The 22,112-nt window shown below is 40.2% G+C and overlaps 2 protein-coding genes across 3 annotated transcripts; one reads left to right on the top strand and one right to left on the bottom strand.

Moving 5' to 3' along the window:
* Window positions 1–270: 270 nt before the first annotated feature.
* tedc1 (tubulin epsilon and delta complex 1) lies at window positions 271–7,686 on the top strand. Its single transcript, XM_077621238.1, has 8 exons — window positions 271–473; window positions 1,394–1,475; window positions 2,007–2,212; window positions 3,762–3,899; window positions 4,738–4,797; window positions 6,088–6,174; window positions 6,248–6,388; window positions 6,911–7,686. Exons 1-8 carry the CDS (start codon window positions 336–338, stop codon window positions 7,265–7,267), a joined length of 1,209 nt encoding a protein of 402 aa, XP_077477364.1. The 5' UTR covers window positions 271–335; the 3' UTR covers window positions 7,268–7,686.
* A 1,383-nt stretch (window positions 7,687–9,069) lies between these two features.
* On the bottom strand, window positions 9,070–21,757 carry rin3 (Ras and Rab interactor 3). 2 transcript variants are annotated; one of them, XM_077621237.1, is made up of 14 exons: window positions 21,541–21,757; window positions 19,460–19,922; window positions 18,041–18,152; window positions 17,336–17,408; window positions 16,796–16,887; window positions 15,238–16,225; window positions 14,243–14,417; window positions 13,980–14,151; window positions 12,818–12,939; window positions 12,548–12,734; window positions 10,954–11,085; window positions 10,700–10,866; window positions 10,240–10,354; window positions 9,070–9,618 (listed from the first exon to the last, which is right to left on the bottom strand). In XM_077621237.1, the coding sequence occupies exons 1-14, from the start codon at window positions 21,573–21,575 to the stop codon at window positions 9,350–9,352; spliced, it is 3,102 nt and encodes a 1,033-aa protein (XP_077477363.1). In that variant the 5' UTR covers window positions 21,576–21,757; the 3' UTR covers window positions 9,070–9,349. The 2 variants fall into 2 exon arrangements, 1 of the variants encoding a protein (XP_077477363.1); XR_013305249.1 differs by lacking the exons at window positions 9,070–9,618; window positions 10,240–10,354 and adding an exon at window positions 11,647–11,719 and having other exon boundaries at window positions 10,721–10,866.
* Window positions 21,758–22,112: the final 355 nt, after the last annotated feature.

The raw sequence follows: 22,112 nt of genomic DNA, 5'->3' as shown, positions 1-22,112 counted from the left end.
TATCTGACTTTTGCATGAGCTATGATGATATAAAAATGCATCATGACTTCCTGCCTAGTGTGCTTAGTGTTAAATATAACAGTCTCATATTTCATACTCAATACCTCTTAACTCATTATGGGGTTTTGTGTAGCTATCATTTTCTAATATTTTATCCCTGTATCTGTATGAAAGAAGATGAAATAAAACATGAATACATGTGGTATAAAGTTGCTGTTCTATGGTTGTCCTAAGGAGGGCAGTAATGCTACATAATTCAATTTGCTGAGAGTTTCGAATATAGAGGAAGTCGTTTGTGTCTCATGTTTCATTTGGAGGCTTGTTGCACTCACTGAATGATGCATCGTCACAAAGCGAATGTGGAGATAAAGCAGGTGATAATAACTTTGTGTAAATTAATGGCGTCGACTGGAGTCCTGCACGTCCCTGCGCCGGAGACTTTTAGAAGGGCGAAGTTTGCTGAGCACAAAGCGGTAGGTGCCAATACCCTGTTGTAGTACACCAACAGGTTACTTGTATGTACTACTTAACTCATTGGCAGCAAATGACGGCGCTAGTCGTCCAATCCATTATATCTGGGAAAACTGATCGCTGCCCCAGACTGACTAGATTGGTTGGACATCTATCGCCACCAATGCCAGTAAAGAATCGGGATCATCCTCTCATTTTCTGAACTGCTTTATCCTCATTAGGGTCACGGGGGGTGCTGGAGCCTATCCCAGATGACTCCAGGTCAGATGCGGGGGACACCCTGAATCGGTGACCAGCTGATCACAGGGCACAAGGAGACAGACAACCATGTACACTCACACCCACATCCAATTTAGAGTGTCCAATCAGCCTACCATGCATGTTTTTGGAATGTGGGAGGAAACTAGAATACCCGGAGGAAACCCACGCAGGCCCGGGGAGAACATGGATTTGAATCCAGGACCCCACAGTTGTGAGGCCGACGCACTAACCAGTCGCGCCACTGGGCCGCCCGAACCGGGATCATTCAATGCCAATGCCAAATAACTGTTAATGGGTTAAATATAATTAGACTGGATGGACATCTATTGCCACTAATACCAATGAAGAAACAAAATCATTCAACACCAATGTCTATCGCTTTCAATGGCAGTTAATGAGTTATAGTTACTGTATTGTACACTACTCATTGCTTTGCAGTTACATGATGAAAGGAATAAATAATTTCTTTAATCCTTTATTGCTTAAAGGTCGTATGGGGTGCTGGAGCCTATCCCAGCCAGCTCTAGCCATATTTCTAGTATTCAGAAAATCGATTTCTATTCACTGTTTTGTTATCTATTCAGTTCACTTTATTAGTTCAGTTCATATCTGATATACTTATGCACTCACAATGTACCCTTTTTTGCCCGTTATTTTCCAGGAAGAGGAATTCTGGCAGCTGCTAGCCAACATCCTGCAGTCAAAAAATGTGTCCTCTACTGGCTGGACCCAAACGAAAAATGGTCAGTTTTACACATGTATAGATCTGTTTGATTTATAATCGCCTTTAGTTGATCCAGGGCTGATCAAGTTTCCTCTACGGCACAAGTGTCAAAGTGGCGGCCCGTGGGCCAAATCTGGCCCGCCGCATCATTTTGTGTGGCCCTGGAAAGTAAATCATGAATGCCGACTTTCTGTTTTAGGATCAAATTAAAATGAAGAGTATAGATGTATATTAAATCTCCTGATTTTCCCCCTTTTAAATCAATACTTGTAATTTTTTAATCATTTTTTTCTGTGTTTTTAGTTCAAAAATCATTTTGTAAAATCTAAAAATATATTTAAAAAAAAAAAGCTAAAATAAACATTGTTTTAGATCTATAAAAAACTGAATATTCAGGGATTGTAATCCAAATCTTTTAATCCATTTATTAAAAAAATCTAAATATTAAATCTAAAATGGTCCGGCCCACATGAAATCGAGTGGACATTAACGCGGCCCGCGAACCAACCCGAGTCTGACACCCTTGCTCTACGGTGTCTATGTTGTGTAGTTACTTCAGAGTGCAAGATGCTGGTGAGGACAGGCCTATGGAAGAGTGGTTACTATGCTGGTTGGTTATATGATAAGAAGGTGGAAGGAGTCTCAAGCAGGGAACTCCTTTTGGCATTTGGCTGGCTGCTCGCTGCTGGAACACTAGAGGAACTTTTGATCCGCCGAGTACAACAACTGGACAAAACGCTACTTCCTCCAGTACTCGTAAGTCTGCCAATAGAGTAGCACTGTGTTCCTTTTGTTTCACATAATTTAGTTATTATACAATCCGTGAAAACTAAATTCACTGAACATAGACATAAAATTTAAGTACCTACCGTATTTTCACGACTATATGGCGCACCGCATTTAAAGGTGCACTGCCAGTAACGAGTGCTATTTCTGTATTTTACACACACACAGGACGCATCGCTTTTAAAGGCGCAGACAGGCATGGCAAAACATACACCAGCTTAAACACACGGACACACGCTAAAAACACGTTTTTAAAAATGCAACAGAAGCAAAACTTGAGTTTGGTTGTACTTTATTTAGCCATTTTACAATGTACTCACGTCCTCATCGCCCACAAATCCATCAAAGGCCTCATTTTCTGTGTCCGAATTGAACAATTGTCCAAATGAGTCATCGAAAACGCTGAGTTTTATACGTTTGTCCAGGCGGCCACAATCCATTCGCAAATAGTAGCTAGCGTAACTAGCCCAGTGGCGCTGCCTGCCACCCTTCCTAAAGCTGTGTTGATGCCGAAGTCCAGCGGTTTTCAAGCATCTGTTGTTAGTGCCTTTAACAACAGTGCACGCAAACACGTTTGTCCAGGCATCCACAATCCATTCGCAAATAGTGGCATAACTAGCCTGGCGCTTTAGTTAAGCCTTTGGGAATGGCGGCAAGCTCAGAGTTCATTTTCGTGACTTGGTTTTTCACCGCTACTTCGGGGGGCTTTAGAAACCAAACCGAAATTGTTTTGCAATAAACATGCCCACACTATATATGGGTACCTTGTAGGGGCGTGCTTTTAGCGTGTGACCCCACCCACGTCCGCCTTCTCTCTATATAAGAAGCGTGTCGGCAAGAAGTGTTCTCAGTCAGGCTTCAGAGCTTACAAACGGCGCTCCGCATTATAAGGCGCCCTGTCTATTTTGGAGAAAATTTAAGACTTTTTAGTGCGCCTTATAGTCGTGAAAATATGGTACATTAAATTTCCAATGTTGGGTGTCCAGAGTAATCACAAAGGGATAATCTTATTTAGGTATAGTAGTACCTCGACTTACAAATGTCTCCACAAATGATATATTCAAGTTACAAAAGGACTCAAGTAAAAAATGTTCTCTGGATACAAAAGAAACTCCAAGTTACAACATGCAAAATTTTAAAAATTCTAGCGTCCTGTATTTCATTTTTTGAAATTGTCGTGATAGAGTTGCTCTTCCGTTGGCTTTCTCAGGGATGTGCGAACCGGTCCTCAAGGGCTGCAGTGGTCTTTGTTCCAACCGATCAAGCATAGTTTAACCAATGAGGTTTTTTTTGCTGAAACAGGAAACACATGATTGCATTACTAAGATACTTCAAATTGAGGGATGACACCGTATTAATACGGTGATATATCCCTGACGCAAGTTTATTTGCTCCCCTTAGTCAAAATAGATAGGATGTCTAGCATTGGCAATAGTAGCCAAGCTTAGTGTGTGCCCTGTACGGGTAAGAATAAGTCATAATTTGTGTGTGAAAGTTGAGACTGCGGTTTGTTTTTTAGATTAAATTTGAGATTCCTCAGGAGCCTGTGATTGATTGCACCTCTATTAGACAACTTCAGTGGCTGGTTGGTTTCCTGAGACATCAAGGACGGATACTGCTGTCCATGCAAGATGAGCAAGCCTCATTGTTTCACGCTGTGAGCAAGTTTCTACTATTTAATTAGCTAAACACAATTTAATGAATTTGCAGTAATCCCTCGAATATCGCGGTTAATGTAGACCAGACATGGCCACGATCATTGAAAATCCACAAAGTAGGGTCACCCCTATCATAACTTTTTTTTTTCTTCAGTGCTGAGTCGTCGTAGCAAGAGTGGCTTCCGCTTACGAGTTTCAGCATGGATTTTAACATTTTTATGAACTTTACAAAAATTATTATTTTTATTAGATAATTAATGACGGCAAAAAAATCTCAAAGTAGTGAATTCAGGATACATGAAGACACGGTAATCGAGGGATTACTGTACTATTATGTGTTGTTGAAATCTATTAACCGCAGACTTTCAATACTTTACACTTTGGCACCTGCCTTATCTCATTTCTCATTTTCTGAACCGCTTTATCCTCATTAGGATTGCGAGGGGTGCTGGAGCCTATCCCAGCTGACTCCGGGCCAGAGTCGGGGTACACCCAGAATCGGTGGAGAGCCGATCGCAGGGCACAAGGAGACGGACAACCATGCACACTAACACCCATACCTAGGGGCAATTTAGAGTGTCCAATCAGCCTACCATGCATGTTTTTGGAATGTGGGAGGAAACCGGAGTACCCAGAGGAAACCCACGCATGCCTGGGGAGAACATGCAAACTCCACAAAGGTCGACCGACCCTGGATTTGAACCCAGGACCCCAGAGCTGCGTGGCTGACGCGCTACCCCACCTGCCTTATTTATTCTTATTGAGAATTGAATAAGCTAATTGGGGGAGTGACAGAATTTCTCATACTTGAATATATTTGTGTGTTTTATTTCTCAGTTTCTTTCTCTTGGCCAACCATCTCCATCTTCAGGACAGCGCTGTCCTGCACTGAATGAGGTATCATGTACAGAGATTAATGACTGTAATTTAAACCACTGTACTAGTTTTTAATGTCACAGATTCTGGAAATAATCCATTTTTCAATGTGACTTGATGATATTTATTGCATCACCTGGTGAAAATATCTGAGCAGGCAGTTTCCCACCATTATTTCTTTCAGTAGCATTTAACGTCTGTTGAAGTCTGTCCTTTCTGGAAGCTGTGCCCTTACAATGATGTATGTGCTGTGGATGCTAGATGTCTGTAGAATAACTTGTATTACAAAATGAAGTTGGACAAAATATCAAAAAAAAAAAGCTACAACAAAATGCAATAATCAAGAGAATTCAAGAACACATTCAAAATAAGCAAAAAGTAAAAGTCTGGCAAGGGTTATAGTCATTTCTAAATAGTTTTGCACTACTCGATATATATAAATAACATTTCTAGCAGATTAGTTTAATGTAAATTCAAAATAAACGAGAGGGAAAATATGTAAAAAAAATGTTCTAATTTTTCCAAATTCATTCATTTTCTGAACTGCTTATCCTCACATGGGTTGCAGGGGGTGTTAGACCTTATCCCAGCTAACTTCGGGCACCAGAAGGGGAACACCCTGAATTGGTGCCCAGTCAATCGCAGGGCACCATGAGACGGAAAACCATTCACGCTCACACTCATACCTAGGGGAAATTTAGCGTGTTCAACCAGCCTACCGTGCTTGTTTTTGGGATGTGGTGGGAGAAAACCCACGCAGTCCCAGGAAAAACATGCAAACTCCACACAGTAAAGACCGACCAGGGATTGAATCCTCGATCCCAGAATTGTGATGCCGACATGCTAACCATGCGGCATCTGGGCCGCCTACCAAGTAATTCAAAAGGTTTGATCGTGGAACATCGATTTCATGATATAAAATGGCCCCTATTGTGATTGGAGTTTTTTTTCCATGTCACACAGCTCTACCTCCAAAGTTGCTGAATTTAAACATTGCTGCAAACGGGGATGATATGCATCGCCATACATTACATTTCTTGGGAGATAAGATAGATAAGATGTTTGATTTCAATTGTTTTAGCTATGGGGGCCAACAAGTAGAGTTCAGGGGAATTTACTTTTTCACATCAGACCAGGTAATGTTGAATTGTTTGTTCCTCTAATAAATAAAATCACCTTACTGCATGTTATCCTTGTCTGATAATTACATTTGTTTTATGAACCAACTTTATTGAAGGTAAACTATCTTTTTTTTTAAATGAGAATTTGAGAAGGTGGCTAATAATTTTTCACCGAACTGTGTTTTTATAGATATGCAACGATGCGCAGCAGCTTTCTGAGATCTTTGAATTGTACCTCAAATGGAAGGAGCTGGAGAATATTTTCTGGACATGGATGGTGAGTTCTACCTAAATATATAAGTAATCTGTTTCGAGGTTATAAGCATGAGTGTCTTTTGTGTTTCTTAAAGGACAGTGTGGTGGACTATCGTGAAAACGATGCTGTCACTAAGAGGCCTACACACAGCACTCGGGGAGATGTCACCTACCACGCTGGGCAACTTGCGTTAGAGAAACTGGATAAAATATTGCTGAGACTGAAAACTTTGCAGGTACACAGGCAGGGGCATAGACATATTTTTTATGCCAGTCCACATTAAGTCAAAGGTCAGTGTAAAAGGCCTGATCACCATTGTGGCCCTATGAATGCTACCAAACGCTCTTGTTGTTAAAAACACAGAAAAAAATTACAATTATTGATTTAAAAGGGGGAAAATCAGGAAATTTAGTATACATCTATACTCTTCATTTTAATTTGATCCTAAAACAGAAAGTCGGCACTCATGATTTACTTTCTCGGGCCGCACAAAATGATGCGGTGGGCCAGATTTGCCACCTGTGATATAGGCCAATCATTTTCTTTCACTATCTTTGTTATTTAAACGTAGACAAAGCAACTATACTCAAATCAGATTTGTCACTGTCCTCGCACACAAACGCAGGTTAGGCCTATATTTTTAACAGATTTGAAAGTTTGATAAATCAAAAAAAATATTGACAATTTAAAAGGAAAAAAAATAAAAACCTCAATCTTGAAGATTTAGAAGGAGCACTGTGCTTTTTCCCACCCTCAGCTGGAAGGACAGGAGACCGGGAAAATGGACATCAAGGACGGGAAATGGCAACGTCAGGATGGATTGGACATTTGCAGTGAAGCACCTCCTCTTAATTCTTTGCCTCCCAGGCTATTAGTTTCTCATCCATACAGAGCTAAACTTTTAACTACGAAGACAGTCAAGAGCAGCTCAGTCTTGACATTTCAAGGTACACTTGAAGAGGCAGACGAGTTGCCAGTATCTCAGGTTATCGAGCTGCTTACTCATGCTGAGAGACAACTGTTGGACGAGAGAGACATACAGAGTTTGGCCAACAGGATGCAGCTGCAGGAGATGTTTGCCAGACTGCACAAGCTGTTATTGATACCACCATAAACAGTTTTTCTTAGATTTCCTAATGTTTAGTACGCTACAAAATTGTCACCTGAGGATGAATGGGGTTAGATTGTTTTTCAATTATCACCTGAAAAACAGTATATAATGAAGCTTAATAGTGCTCTATGATATGGGGATATTAATTGTCAAAACGATAAAACACCTTCTACGGACATTGTCTATCGCCATTATTGCCATAAGTAGGCCAGTTCAAGCAAACCACATTTTTGGCTCGCAAATGGTTCCAAATTTGAAATGATTTACTTTATTAATGGGATTCCATATGCTCTAGTAGTATCACCAGTTGGTCTCAAGATGTCCCTATCACTATTCGATAGTTAGCCAATTGGATCCTCCTGTCAACCATATAAATAATGCATGCAAAACATTTAGAATTTATTAAAATTAGTAATCCATAATCTATACGAAATTTTCATTCATTTTCTGTGCCGCTTATCCTCACAAGGGTCTTGGGGGTGCTGGAGCCTACCCCGGCCAACTGGGCATCAGACAGGGTACACCCTGAACTGGTGGCCAGCCAATCGCAGGGCACAATGAGACGAACAACCATTCATGTTCACACTCATACTGAGGAACAATTTAGAGTGTCCAACCAGCCTACCATGCATGCTTTTGAAATGTCAGAGGAAATTGGAGTAACCAGAAAATATCAATATAAATTATTTATTCATATGCTAACTTGATATACAAAAGTCTTCAAAGTCATAGCTACTAGTCACAAGTATGGGTAGATGATTAGAGCTCTTAACATTTTAGCAAAACCATATATGCTACTGAATTTCTTCTGTTTACACTCGTCATACGCTCATTTATCACAGTTGATAGGTTCCAATACCTGCTGCAATAAGTGAGTAACCGCAATGTAGGGATATTTTTTTATGTTTAATGTTTTTTGGACGTTTAAAACCCTCTCTGTAGTATTATTTAATCTCCCGAAGGCAGAGACTCCCCTCTAATGGCGGAGGAAATAATCTCCATTTGCAGCTTGCCTTTTCCTCAATGAATGTACTTATATTTAACTCCTGAAGGGTGACACTGCCTGTAGTGGACAGTTTAATGTGTTTAATCTCATCTCATCTCTCTCATCTCATTTTCTGAACTGCTTTATCCTCATGAGGGTTGCGAGGGGTGCTGGAGCCTATCCCGGCTGACTCCGGGCCAGAGACGGGGGACACTTTGAATCGGTGAACAGCCGATCGCAGGGCACGAGGAGACAGACAACCATTCATGCATACACTCATGCCTACGGACAATTTAGAGCAGTGGTCTACAAACTATTCCACAAAGGGCCACAGTGGGTGCGGGTTTTCATTCCAACCCATAAAGAGGACACCTTTTCACCAAACTGGTGTCCTACAAGTGCAATCAGTGGATTGCAGTCAGGTGCTTCTTGTTTTCTGCTGAAATCTCATTGGTCAAACTGTTTATGCTAGAACGGTTGGAACAAAAACCTGCACCCACACCGGCCCTCGAGGACCGGTTTGGGTACCCCTGATTTAGAGTGTCCAGTCAGCCCTACAATGCATGTTTTTGGAATGTGGGAGGAAACCATAGTACCCAGAGGAAACCCAGGCCGGCCCAGGGAGAACATGCAAACTCCACACAGGTGGACCGACCTGGATTTGAACCCAGGAGCCCAGAGCTGCGAGGCCAACGTGCTAACCACTCAAGTCGCCGGGCCGTCTAGTGTCATCAGATGCTTATTAAATATTCATTCACTGTTCTTACTGATTTGAACCCTTTCCCAATTCACATTTGTGGAAAGGTGGGGTACAAGCATGGCTTGTCAGAAGTAGATTTATTAAAATTGAAATACATTACAACAAAATGGTGATATTGCAGTTACAACAACGTATTTTAACACAAAGGAGTTCCAGACCCCATGTTAATTTTTTTCACACAGCTGTCAATTTCTACTATATTTGAACATTGCACAAACAGATGGCCTGAACAGAAACAAAAGTCAGGAAATAATTCCATGCTTTGTTTGTCAAGGCACCAAATCAGAGCAAATTTTATAGATCGCATTCAGCACCAGTGTTGCAGTTATGTGCAAAAAAATTACCAGCTAATCAGACTTGTTTCTGTTTTAGGCTTTTCAATATTGTCTGCTGAAATGTTTTGGAAAGTACTTTGTGGAGGTGGTCGGGGGGGTGGGATACTGGGACAGATGCGGCCAGGAGATGCTTGTTGGATCGGTCCGTGATCTAAGGGGTGATAGATGAAACAATATGCTCCTGGTTGACATTTGTTCTTCACACTCAGCGCCAGTTCTGTAGGGGCCAGTGGCCGACGGACACCATCGTCATGAATGCTGAGCATGTATGAATCTGCAGGACAGAAAAGGGTATTTATTCCATATAAATAAATTTTGTCTACAATATAAATGACCATTAGTTGGAATTATTCAGACTGTTTTCCTAGAACCCACCCCACCCAATGTTCCCTCTAATTTTTCGTTGGTCTGGGCAGAAAGACAACCTCCCTGAGCGCACTGAGTACCAGTGTGAGCGACATCATCATTGCTCGCTATGGGCACACCAGTATCACACCTGCCACAAGCAGGTGCATGTCAATGTTCCCTCTAATTTTTCATGTAAAACATGCTGTAAAACACGAAAAACATAAGAGTGGACAGAGCTACTGCCACTGGCTGCCGCGTAAATGGCGCCATCATGGGGAAAGGGGTAAAAAAAAAGTTTGGATTTTATTTACTGCACGCCATATGATTGCTGCTGCGCAGAGAAGACGAGAATAGTGCGCAATTGCGCAAGCGGACAGTTTAGAGGGAACATTGACAAACCCCTATTTTTGACCAACAAAAACCTGCTAAAAAAAACATGTTCTGCATCAAAATCAGTAACAAAACAGAAAAAAAATCTTAGGAAGTTTTGCTGAACATTTGAGCATTTTTCAATAATGAACTTTAATCACAAGTTACATATATCTACCTTGTTCAAAGCGTGCAGCACATTCTTCAGTCAGCTGTTGAATCGTGGTTGTCGGAACGATGCCCAGAGTTTTGGGATTACTTCCAATATCAGGACAGCAAATTGTCAAAAAGTCCTACACAGCACCCACAGACACAAGTATTACAACCATTAACATTTATACAGTGGTAATAAAATTGAATGGTTATTATCAAATCACCATGACCTACTGTATGCTTTATATTGGTTTATGTCAATTTTGTCTAATAGTCCTTCAGAAAGGTTTACAACTTTAATATCAAAGTCGTATTATTAAAAATGTATTCATGTAAGCCTATTTTATTTATATTTACCCCTAATACGCCGTCTTATATTTGGTAATGCTCCACAGTATATTTTAGTGTGGAGATTTAAAGTTGCTTGTACTGTTTATGTACTAGCTTGTACTAGTTAAAGCTTGAGAATATTAGAGTATGTTTACCTGGACAGATCTTTGGCCCGAGCCTTCCTGGTTGAGCGTGCGTCGTCGCTCCCAACGTTGGATGGAGTCCTGAATCTCCCTACTTAAATGACGTGGGGCTGTCTTCTGCTGGTCAAATGTCTTAATATGCTCAAGTGCTCCGTATGTGGTTGTCAAATAATATGACCCTACATATGCATACATATAAAAAAATATTAAAGGTGTGTCAGATAGTCAAATTGACTTAAAAGGAACATGTCACCAGTGTACTGTACCTTCTCCTATTGTTAGCGCAGGGTTCATCAACTCCATCATATATTCCACATCCAGCAGTAAATCTGACAGATTAGATCTGGCCAGGACATACATCATTACAGGCAGGAAGTCATCAGCGCCATGGGCCCGCCCTATAAAAATAATGCAGATGTTATCACCACATGGGAGGATTGTTGATTTAATTATGTTTACTTCATGGGGTACATTACTCAAAGTGTAAATCCAAAATAAGATTGAACTCTTATGCATGAGTTAGAGGGCATGCATTGAACTCATTGGCGGCCACCGACAGCGCTAGATGTCCAATCCATCTTGACCTTCCAGTCAAAAGGAATTGAATGTCTAGTGTCATCAATGGCAGTCAACGAGATGACAGACACAATTAAAGTGGAAAATTTTGGCCGCAACCACATGGTTCCTTTATTAAACAGTGAAACTTTATAAACCAGATATTTCAGTTCTTGCCAGGAGTATTACATTAAATTACCACTACTTAAAATGGATTGGACGTCTAGTGCTGCCAATGGCACTGAGACAAGCATTTTCCAGTCTAAAGGAATTGTACAATTTAGTTAGAATGTTCAACCAGCCTACCCTGCATGCTTTTGGGATGTAGGAGGAAACCAGAGTACCCAGAGAAAACCCACGCAAGCCCAAGGGGAACATGCAAACTCCACACAGTGAGAAACGACCTGGGGTCGAACCCTGAACTCCAAAACTGTGAGGCCGATGCGCTAACCACTCGACTGCCGGACCTCCCAAGTGCTAATATGGAAATACAATAACAATTATAGTTGTAAATCCATCTATTTTGAACACCGCTTATCATTGTCAGAGTCCTACAGCCTATCCCAGCCAATTTTGAGTGAGAGACTACACCCTAAACCGGTCTCGAGTTAGTCACCGAGCACACACAGAGACTTACAGACAACCAATTACACTCACAATCACACAGCCAATGAGTGGGAATCGATTCCATGCTGCCTGCACCAATAATCCACCACCGATTCAGTTAATCTCATCTCATTTTCTGAACCGCTTTATCCTCATTACAGCCACGGGGGGTGCTGGAGCCTATCCCACCTGACTCCAAGCCAGAGGCGGGGGACACCCTGGATCGGTGGCCGGCCAATCGCAAGGCACAAGGAGACGGAAAAACATGCACGCTCAAACTCATACCTAAGGGAAATTTAGAGTGTCCAATCAGCCTACCATGCATGTCTTTGGAATGTGTGAGGAAACCGGAGTACCCGAAGGAAACCCACGCAGGCCCGGGCTCCTAAACTGTGAGGCCGACGCGCTAACCACTCACGTCACCGGGCCACACTTAGTTAAATCATAAAAACAAATAATTCGAATCAAAATTGCTCATATACTTAAGTTATTTTAAATGACCTAAAAAGTCGCTTGGCATAAAAAGTCTTAAAGGTAAATATGGTATGACACTTTGATAAGTATCATTTTTTGGGTAGCGCCAGAAAAGCCATCTCTGTGGCCTATCATAAACATTAATTAATGCATTTATTACAAATGGTGGTGTTATGTGTTTAGTGAATAATGAAAACAGTGTTATCAATAAATAGTTTTCCTTACCTGGAGAGCTTATAGACATGGAGTCATAGATGATTTTACAGGCCTTCAGCAATATGTCAATTTTCTTTGCAGGGGAATATTCAAGATGCAGATTGCTGAGTTTCACACCTATTTTCTCCATAGCTGAGGCTTCTGGGACAGCGGTGGTGACTCCCAGAGCTGTGGTGGTACTGCTGAGAACTACAGACTAACTCAGAAAAGATTGAGTGAATTAATAGTGCAGTCGAGCATATAATGATTAAAGTACAGAGCGGAAATATTTTTCTATACCTGGTTCTGTGCTAGTTGCTTAAGGTTACCATTACTGGTGTGCAGTTTTTCCAGATTACGGTAAATAGGCTCTCTCAGCGGCTTCAATACGCTCTTACAGAGAGCAGCTTCGACAATGTTCTCTACAAAGTTAATGTACAAATAAAACTTTCAGTGTCTGTCTGCAAGAAGACATATATTGCAAACCACATGCATTCTGAACGTTTCACTTTATATGTAAATAGGGTACACAAAACATATGATTGGAAACATCTCAGTCAATTTAGTGAAAGGGAGCTATGTGCTCTCTAATTTACACCAAAATGGACGAATTGCTATAAAATTATCATACGTCATGTAGACATAATAAGAACTAGAGCAGGGGTGTCAAACTTAGTTTGGTTCACGGGCCATGTTAATGCCAACTAGGTCTAATGGGGGCGGGACCAGTTTATTTTTGTCCCCAAAATTTAAATTAGTTCCCGCCAATGACCGCATTAGACGTCCAATCCATTTTGACTGTGGGGGCAAATGAACGAATGCTATTGGTTTGGACGTCTAGCGCCATCAATGGCACTAATATATGAGCATCCACAGCCAGATTAAGTGAATTGGACCTCTATCGTTGTCAATAGCAGACTGAGTTAATTTTGCATCACTTTTTTTCACTTCTATTTTAGGGTACTTGCAAGTCACTTTGGTAAATTTTGGGTCATTTTCCTATGGATTCTGAGGGACTTCTGGGATGCTTCTTGTTTGTTTGTTGGTTCCTGCTGATTTTTGGCCTTTTCCTGGTTACTTCCTGTCAGTTTTGGGGCATTTTAAGGTTGTTAATTAACTCTGCCATTCAAGGCGCTGTTTTGACAGCAGGGGGTGGATGAACGAGTGTGACTGCGGAAAGGAAATTGAGCAAAGTGCAGTCATGGAAACACTTAATCACACAACTCTAAAACTTCTGTTTTTTGCAGCGCCCTTGTTGCGAAAATAAAAGCATTAATTCTGTACATCCGGGATGAATTAGCTGGATTGGACTCACTAGCAAGTCATTTCTGGCCCACGGGCTGAACTTTTGACACATCTGAACTAGAGCAAAACTTTTTGCATAATCTCATATGTCGTTGACATGTGTAATATCTGCAAACGTGGCAAGGTAAACAATTAAATCCAACCACAAACGCTATACCCAGACTTTCTTGTGAATACTGATGCTGTGGCTCCAGCAGGGCCTGCAACTCCCTACTCTGCAGCAGGTAACTTTTTAACTGAGTCATCATCTGCCTGATCTCCTGCAACAGCTCAGTGGTGGTGGAGTGGTTGGACATGGTCTCAAGGCTGAACGCTTGGTACTCTTTGACCTGCAAATTCAACATTGGAAAAAAAAATGAAAATTGTGTCTTGGCAGTTTTGAAACATGTATACCGTTATATTTCAAGATAACGCATTTACCAGGTTACCAAAATAGCTCAGTGGATCCCTGGCCAGCTCCACAATGCGTTGGGAGAGGCGACGGTCGTGACTGATGAGGCCGGTAATAACAGTAGACAGGCGGGACCGTGCTTTACCCAAAATGATGGTGGTTGGCGTCCGCTTTATTTTCCTGCCACGGTTTTCCGATGGGTTACTAAAATAAATGTGTACAGTAAATGTAGTCCTTTGATGACTTGTCCAACTTTGATAACAGCCACACATAAGCAATAAACAATTGGAAGAATATATATATATATATATATATATATATATATACATATATTTATATATATATATATATATATATATATATAGAGAGAGAGAGAGAGAGACATATAGATATACATATATACACATATATACGCATACACACATACATACACACACATATACACACATACATACACATAAATACACATATATATATATATATACATAAACACACACACACACACATATATATATATATATATATATATATATATATATATATATATATATATATATATATATATATATATATATATATATATATATATATATATATACATCGTGGCCGGATGATTCGCTGAAAGACGTTTCGCCGACGGATGTTTGACAGAGGGACAGGTCGCCGAACGGTCAATCGGCCGAACGGCCGCTCGTCTTTCAGCGAATCATCCGAGCACCATATATATATATATATGTATATATATATATATATATATATATATATATATATATATATATATATATATATATATATATATATATATATATATATATATATATATATATATATATATATATATATATACACAGTTGGCTTGGATAGGCTCCAGCTCCCACGACCCTTCTGAGGTGAAGTCCTTCTGAGGTGAAGTGGTTTGGATCGCAGGGGATGCTGGAGTCTATCCGGACAGGCAAGTTACACCTTGAATTGGTTGCCAGCCAATCGTAGGGCAGATTCCTTGCATTTATTTAGTTGTACCCACCTATGGTTTTGATCTTGTTCCTGGTTCGTCACTCCTTCGTCTTCAGTGCTGCTGTTAGAACAGGTGTCTGGATCTGTTCCAATCATGGCGCACCCCTGGGGAGAGTAGAGTGAAACGTCTGGCCTTCTTACTGGGGAGGGAGGACCTAGTTTTTTCCCAACATTCTTATTGGCCAACCCACTTTCGGGCCTGTCTGATGGACTTAGTTTCTTTCTTGGTTGAGGTATCGGTCGTGAGGGTCCTTTGACTACTAATGGACAACCAAATTGTTTATCCTTTTCTTTATTCTTGCCTGGAATAGTTTCATCCCCTTTCTCCTTCATATTGTCTGTTTTAGCTTCCGCTTGATGTGTAGTATTTAACAGTTCATCACCATCATCTAAAAGACATGCTTGCTCTTTCAGGCCCTCACATTGTTTTTCAGGTCCCTTCAAAGGTTTTTGGCCCATTTCACAACCATCTGTACTGCTCTTTGAAGAAGTTCGTCGGAGAGGAGCAGGAGGTAGCAAAGGGTGGGCTTTACTCTGCAGGGGGACAGGAGGCCTTGTTGGAGGGGGTGACATCAATGCTGTCTTCCTCTCTGGTTTGTCTCCTCCCCCAACCCTTCCTTCCTCTTTTTTGTCAGCCGCAGGAGAACAATTTTTTTCTAAAGGGGGAGATGAAAAAAGCAAGCCCATTCCAGTGCTTGATCCTAGGCTAGGAGGCCTGGGAGGAGGACGTTTAAATTTTGTGTCCTGGTTAGAGTTAGTTTTTATCTGATTTTTGACCTGATTGTTTTCCTTTGGTTGAGATTTGCCATTGAGCAAGTCAGAGTTTATGCTTTCAGGCATGTTAATTAGCAGTTTGGACTCAGAAAAGTCATTTTGCTGCTTGGTTTCTTCTTTTTCAAACAAAGTGATTGGGTTGATGTACATGTACTCATTTTTGTGACTTTGATCAAAATCTAGGTTCTGTTTTTTGTTCTTATTAATATCTGATGTCCAAAAGTCTGCAAGAAACAAGATAAAATGCAAAATAGTTATAATACAGACAGACAGATAATGATCAACTTGTAGAAACTGTGCAAAAATGTAATGTAACAATACTGAAGGTGTCAATACTGAAATGTATTGGATACAATATTTGATTGCTTTTGCACAAACACAAGTCACCAGAAATGTATTGTTATGATTTTTTATTATTTATTTGCACTATTTCTTAGTGTAATGGTAGATATTTCTATATTTTGGAAGAGTAGCTAGATGGCAGCCACCCTCACGGTTCAAATGGATTGGATTGGACGTTTACTAGTGTTAAGCTCATTTAAAAAGTAGTAGAAAAAGATATTTTTTAAATATTGATATTAAGTTAAATCCCACGACCCATGTATGAATATGTGATTGGGATGATGAATGAATATTGAGGTGAAAATGTAACACCTAATTTTACAAATTCATTCATTTATTTTCTGTCCCGCTTATCCTTACAAGGCAAAAGCACAAAGTACAAAGCAAATCAAAGTAAATGGGATCATTAAGAATCTAAATTGTATATTATATACAGCAAATACTGTATTTACCTGTACAGATAGCAGAGATTATCTCTAGCTCCTCTTTCTGTGTTGCCAATGAAATGGCTTGGGGTAACTTCAGTTCTGCAGGCAGGATGTCCCTGTTTTAATACAAGAGCAAACAATATTACACAATGCTATAAAGTGATTGGTTGCTCTATTACCATTACATCACAGCAACTACTTCGCTGGGAGTATGCAGTCAGGTACAATTAATTTATATACTTAAAAACAAAAATTCAATTATACATAAGGATGAGAGTTAATGTGACTTCAGTGAAATACATAAATATGCTTCAAACTTAACTTAAAAACAAATGTTATTGTCGGTACCTTAATTTAAGAGTAGGGTTCTCATAATTAAATATAAAGAAGAAAAATGTACACACTAGACTGGTCGCCAATCAGCCGTAGGGCTTCACTAAAACAAACTGTATTAAAAACAGCTCCCAGTCCTTCTACAAACTGTGATTTAATTACTTAATTAGGCTGTGTGCTATCACTTTATTTTTCCCATCTAGTTCATCATGGTGTGTGCGTGTCTGTTACCTGCTGACACAGTAGAAGGAGATAAGTTTATAGATGTCATCAAAAACCAGAATGGAACCGTCTAAGTGAAGAACTGTGGAAAAAGAATTACTGGTGGGGTCTGCCACATTTTTGCTTCTAATCCATTGTAATTACAATCAATAATAATGGTATTTTTTTTTATTATGAACTCAGCAAGTAACGATGATAGACATTCAATCATGTAGCTTTTGAAAATGTACCTAAACCTCTTTCAATAAGTTTTTCAATCAGAGTAATATAACCAATTTAAACTCAGAGACTTAAATTGGTTATATTACTCTGATTTGAAAAACTTATTGAAAGAGGTTTATATATATATATATATATATATATATATATATATATATATATATATATATATATATATATATATATATATATATATATATAATGTATTAATTAAATTAGGGGGGTAGCAAACAAAGGGGGTTCATCCACTTCAAATGGATGAGACATTTCATCCCCTCAATGTCCACCATTGAGTAAGAAGGAAAATGCACAAATATCCTCTCATATTCTCAGATCTAGTACTAAATTGAATTGAGGTACTTGATTTACAATAAATTATGTATGGATACTTTTACAATAAATGTTATATCTGGATGCACCATCTCAGTATCGATATTTTTTTTATATACCTTTAAAATTCCTAGGCTAGATACAAATATAAATGCCTGCACATACATGACTTGTGCTGTTTGATTTCCAGGTTATTTACTGGCAACGCGTCCTGGTCCTCAGTCAGACGAACCGACAGCGTCATACCATTTTCCTCTGTGCTGTGAACCAAGAAGACCTGCCAGACATTACAAACTGTGAGGAATATGGCTTTGGGTATTGGTTTGAGTTCTTCATTGTGAATGGTAAAAAAATGAAAATAAAATTACATCCAAATTGTAATATTAGGCATCGCAATTAAATTGAGAAAGTCAGGATCCTTGTGCTCAGAAATATGCTCATGTCTATTAACACAAGATAGTCATTCATTCATCTTCCATACCGTGCATTATCGTAAGGGTTGCGGGGTTGCTGGAGCCTATCCCAGCCGACACAGAGAGGCGGACGACCGTTCGCACTCACAATCATACCTCCATCAGCGGGAAGCCCACGCCTGCGTGCACCAAAGTCAGGCGAATGTACTTCTACACCACATGTGTCAAAATGGCGGCCCGGGGGCCAAATCTGGCCCGCCGCATAATTTTGTGTGACCCGGAAAAGTAAATCATGAGTGCCGACTTTCTGTTTTAGGATCAAATTAAAATGAAGAGTATAGATGTATATTACATTTCCTGATTTTCCCCCTTTTAAATCAATAATTGCAATTTCTCCATTGCTTTTTTCTGTGTTTTTAGTTCAAAAATCATTTTGTAAAATCAAAAAATATATTTAAAAAAGCTAAAATTAAAAACTGAATATTCAGGGCTTTTAATCCAGTTCTTTTAATCCATTTATATAATAAAAATCTAAATATTATATCTAAAATTGTCCGCCCCACATGAAATCAAGTTGACATTAACGCGGCCCGCGAACCAACCCGAGTCTGACACCCGTGCGCTACACCATCAGGTGGTTCCACACAAAATATTATAGAAAATATTTTCACTATTAAATACGGATTTCTGAGAATAGAGTAAAAATTCTGACTTAAAAAAACACTGGCAGGATTCTTACTTAAGTAAGTATGTAAGTGTGAATTCTGAGTACCATTCATTAATTTTTGACACCACCTATCCTGGTCAGGGTCTTTGGGTGCTGGAGCCTATCCCAGCTGACTTCGGGCAAGAGGCAAATTACACCCTAACCCTGGACTGGTCGCCAGTCAATCGTATGGCAGAATTCTCAGTATAAATTTGACATTATGACTTTAAAATTCTAGCTTAGAAAGTAAGACTCCGACCAATGTTTCTTTCCTTCATTTGGCGTAATCTGCTTGTGTAAATGTTTACAATAGTTTGCCCATCTTCAAAATTGAAGTATAGGTAAACCATGTGAAAGACAGGAGTTTGGGAATAAAGCAAACACTTGGTAAAATCAGATGACAAGTCTTACTTCAAAATGTCTACATTTTTGGTAAACAGGAAAACATGACGGCGAGTTTCTCACCCCAACATCTTCCTCTTTGAGGATGCATGTGATGTGTTCTTGGCTGAGTCCTTTTGTAAGCCATACAGAGCTGCTCCCCACCAACTGGTCAACAAGGCTCAACTTTGGTGTTGAGGGAAGTGGCAAAATGATGGGGGGCGAAGGTAGGCAGGAGGAGAGAGAGGTTGACACCGCCTGGGGTGTGGGTGAGGGGAGAGGAATTAAGCAGGGAGTTGGCTCAGTGTTGTCAGAGGACACATTGTGTGGGGTTGGGGAGAGAGGTTGTGGGAGAGATGGAGGAGGTGGGCTAGAGGGGAGAAGAAGAGCAGGAGAGGAGACTAAAGGAAGTGACGAAGGAGTGGATGGAGGGAGAGGAGGTCTAGAAGGAGAGGCCTTTGTGATTGGAGGAGGAGGCTTAGGTCGATATGGCCTCAAAGGGGGGAGGGAGGGGGTGCTGTGTGCTCCTGTCCGATTGTTTGTGTGCCTGCGAAGGACAAGGAGAAGGTCATGAATTCCATACTGGCAAGTTGTCCCGACTTTAGTATGCCTTAGGAGACAACTCCCCTGTGTGCATTGTTTGCTCATGACCCATTTGATGACAATGAACAATTGTTCACTTTAGAGAAATTTTCAGATTTGGATCAGTGTTTTATCAAAGGGGACTTAGTTTATAGCCCAAGTGATTACGTATAAGAACTATACATATGGTTAAAATATCTGGCTTGAAGTTTCCTGTCTGAATTATAATCATTTAAAAGTAGTTTACTAACACGCAATAAAGCCATACATCAGTTATTAGCTACCAATGACGGTGTTAGATGTCAAATCCATTTGACTGTGTTCTATTGATATTGGAACGAATCGTGGTGTCTGTGTTCTGTGTGACTTGAGTTGCTATTTTTCATTGGCTCGTATGCATTACTCATGTACGGTTGTCAAATGAGGTTTTGACTTTTGAATTAGCATAGTAATAACTTAAAATGAATTCATTACTATTGATATTGGAACAAATTGTGTTGTCTGGGTTCTGTGTGACTTGAGTTGCTATTTTCAATTGTCTTGTACGCATTACTCATGTACGGTTCTTATTTGAGCCAATTAGCTCATTTTTGCGTGGCGAAAGAGGGACATTTTCAGGTGGATTAATGGTACTACAATGGAAAATGGAATCCCAAAATGCAGCAAGTTAGAGATAATTGGGTGCCATCTGCTGGCCAACATTTACCTTAAGGAACCTATCCCAAGTGACATTCGGGCCGGAGGCGGGGGACACCCTGAATCGGTGGCCAGCCGATCACAAGGCACGAGGAGACGGACAACTATTCACACTCACACTCACACTCACACTCACACTTAGGGGCAATTTAGAGTGTCCAACCCACCTACCATGCATGGTTTGGGAATGTGGGAGTAGACCAGAGAACCTGGAGAAAACCCATTCAGGCCTGGGAAGAACATGCAAAATCCACACTCGAACCCAGGACCCCAAAACTGTGAGGCTAACATGCTAACCACTCAGTCGCTGGGCCGCGAGGGAACTTCAAGCATCGATGTAAACAATCCAGCTCATGTAGTTGTGTGTGTATATTACCAAGATTCCTGTCTTCGGCACTGGTCGAACAAATAGCTCTTATGTGGTCAAATTGTGCTTATGGATTAGACAAAGTTCCAATTTCAGGATTTTCATTAGAAAAGATTACTGATATTAGTACAGATGACATTGCAAAGATTTCTGTCTTCGGCATTGGTCGAAGAAATGTATCTCTACGGTGGTCAAAAGGCGCTTATGGATCAGACAATGTTCCAATATCAGGATTTTCATAACAAAGATGACTGACATTAATACAGATGACATTACAAATTAGATCAATGGGTAACAGTGTAAAAATGTGATGACGTAAACCCATCACTGCTGATCTTTTGCAGCCAATGACCTATTTATTAGTTCGTGAGTCACATCTGTTTTTCCTGCTGTGGCTTGCTGACTTCCATCCACCCACATAACTCCCCCTTCTTCCACTTAAAACACACGTCTGCTATGACAAAATGCAGCTTCTTAGGCAGATTTTTAAAGAATAGAATCTCAATGTTCTCGGACTCACCCTCTTTCCTGAGAATCAACGCTGTCTTCCATCATAACTTTTGCAGTTGACTGCAAGAGTGCTCAATCACTTTTTCTGTTCTGCTTTCAGCTTCACCCAAATCCCGCCTTCTCTGTGCCTTGCACTCCCCCCTGATCCTTCCTCTTGTTTATTCAAGAAGGGTTGAAAAAGGCAAAAATAAGGGGAAAATATTAGTCAGCTGAGCTCTGGCCTTGACTTCCTTAGCTGTTAGACAGGAAGTGGCCGTTAAATGTGGTCAAGTTTCATCTTTAGTCTTGGCCATATGTTGTGTTTTTTTTTTTTAAAGAACTAAATGTCTTTTTTAAATCCGTTTTTAACCATGTATCAGTGAACCCATTGGTTATCTCCTTATAATGGTTGTTATTTTTTAATATTCATTAAAGTATCTTAGCAATGACCCTGTTCACTCATTTTATATGTCCTACATATTCAACAACTGCTAGTCATGACTCCACCTTGTCTCCTCCCCACTCCTTTAAAGGCTTCCAGATGGATCCAAAGTCCCATTGTGGAATGTAAAACTTCATGTTTCTCTCTCTCCAACTTCCCCG

This window comes from Stigmatopora argus, chromosome 15 (assembly GCF_051989625.1).
Source record: "Stigmatopora argus isolate UIUO_Sarg chromosome 15, RoL_Sarg_1.0, whole genome shotgun sequence".
In the NCBI taxonomy this organism is placed as follows: domain Eukaryota; kingdom Metazoa; phylum Chordata; class Actinopteri; order Syngnathiformes; family Syngnathidae; genus Stigmatopora; species Stigmatopora argus.
This window is presented reverse-complemented; position numbering and strand designations above follow the sequence as displayed.

What these genes read in the sequence shown, in the direction of transcription:
- tedc1 (XM_077621238.1), top strand. Translation starts at nt 336, where the DNA reads ATGATGCATCGTCACAAAGCGAATGTGGAGATAAAGCAGGTGATAATA. An exon ending in ATATTTTCTGGACATGGATG is followed by an intron (nt 6,175 to 6,247) that starts GTGAGTTCTACC and finishes TGTTTCTTAAAG; the next exon opens with GACAGTGTGGTGGACTATCG. An exon ending in TGAGACTGAAAACTTTGCAG is followed by an intron (nt 6,389 to 6,910) that starts GTACACAGGCAG and finishes TCCCACCCTCAG; the next exon opens with CTGGAAGGACAGGAGACCGG.
- rin3 (XM_077621237.1), bottom strand. Translation starts at nt 21,575, where the DNA reads ATGATGGAAGACAGCGTTGATTCTCAGGAAAGAGG. An exon ending in GTATTCACAAGAAAGTCTGG is followed by an intron (nt 12,940 to 13,979) that starts GTATAGCGTTTG and finishes TTAACTTTGTAG; the next exon opens with AGAACATTGTCGAAGCTGCT. An exon ending in CGGGCCAAAGATCTGTCCAG is followed by an intron (nt 10,355 to 10,699) that starts GTAAACATACTC and finishes GGTGCTGTGTAG; the next exon opens with GACTTTTTGACAATTTGCTG.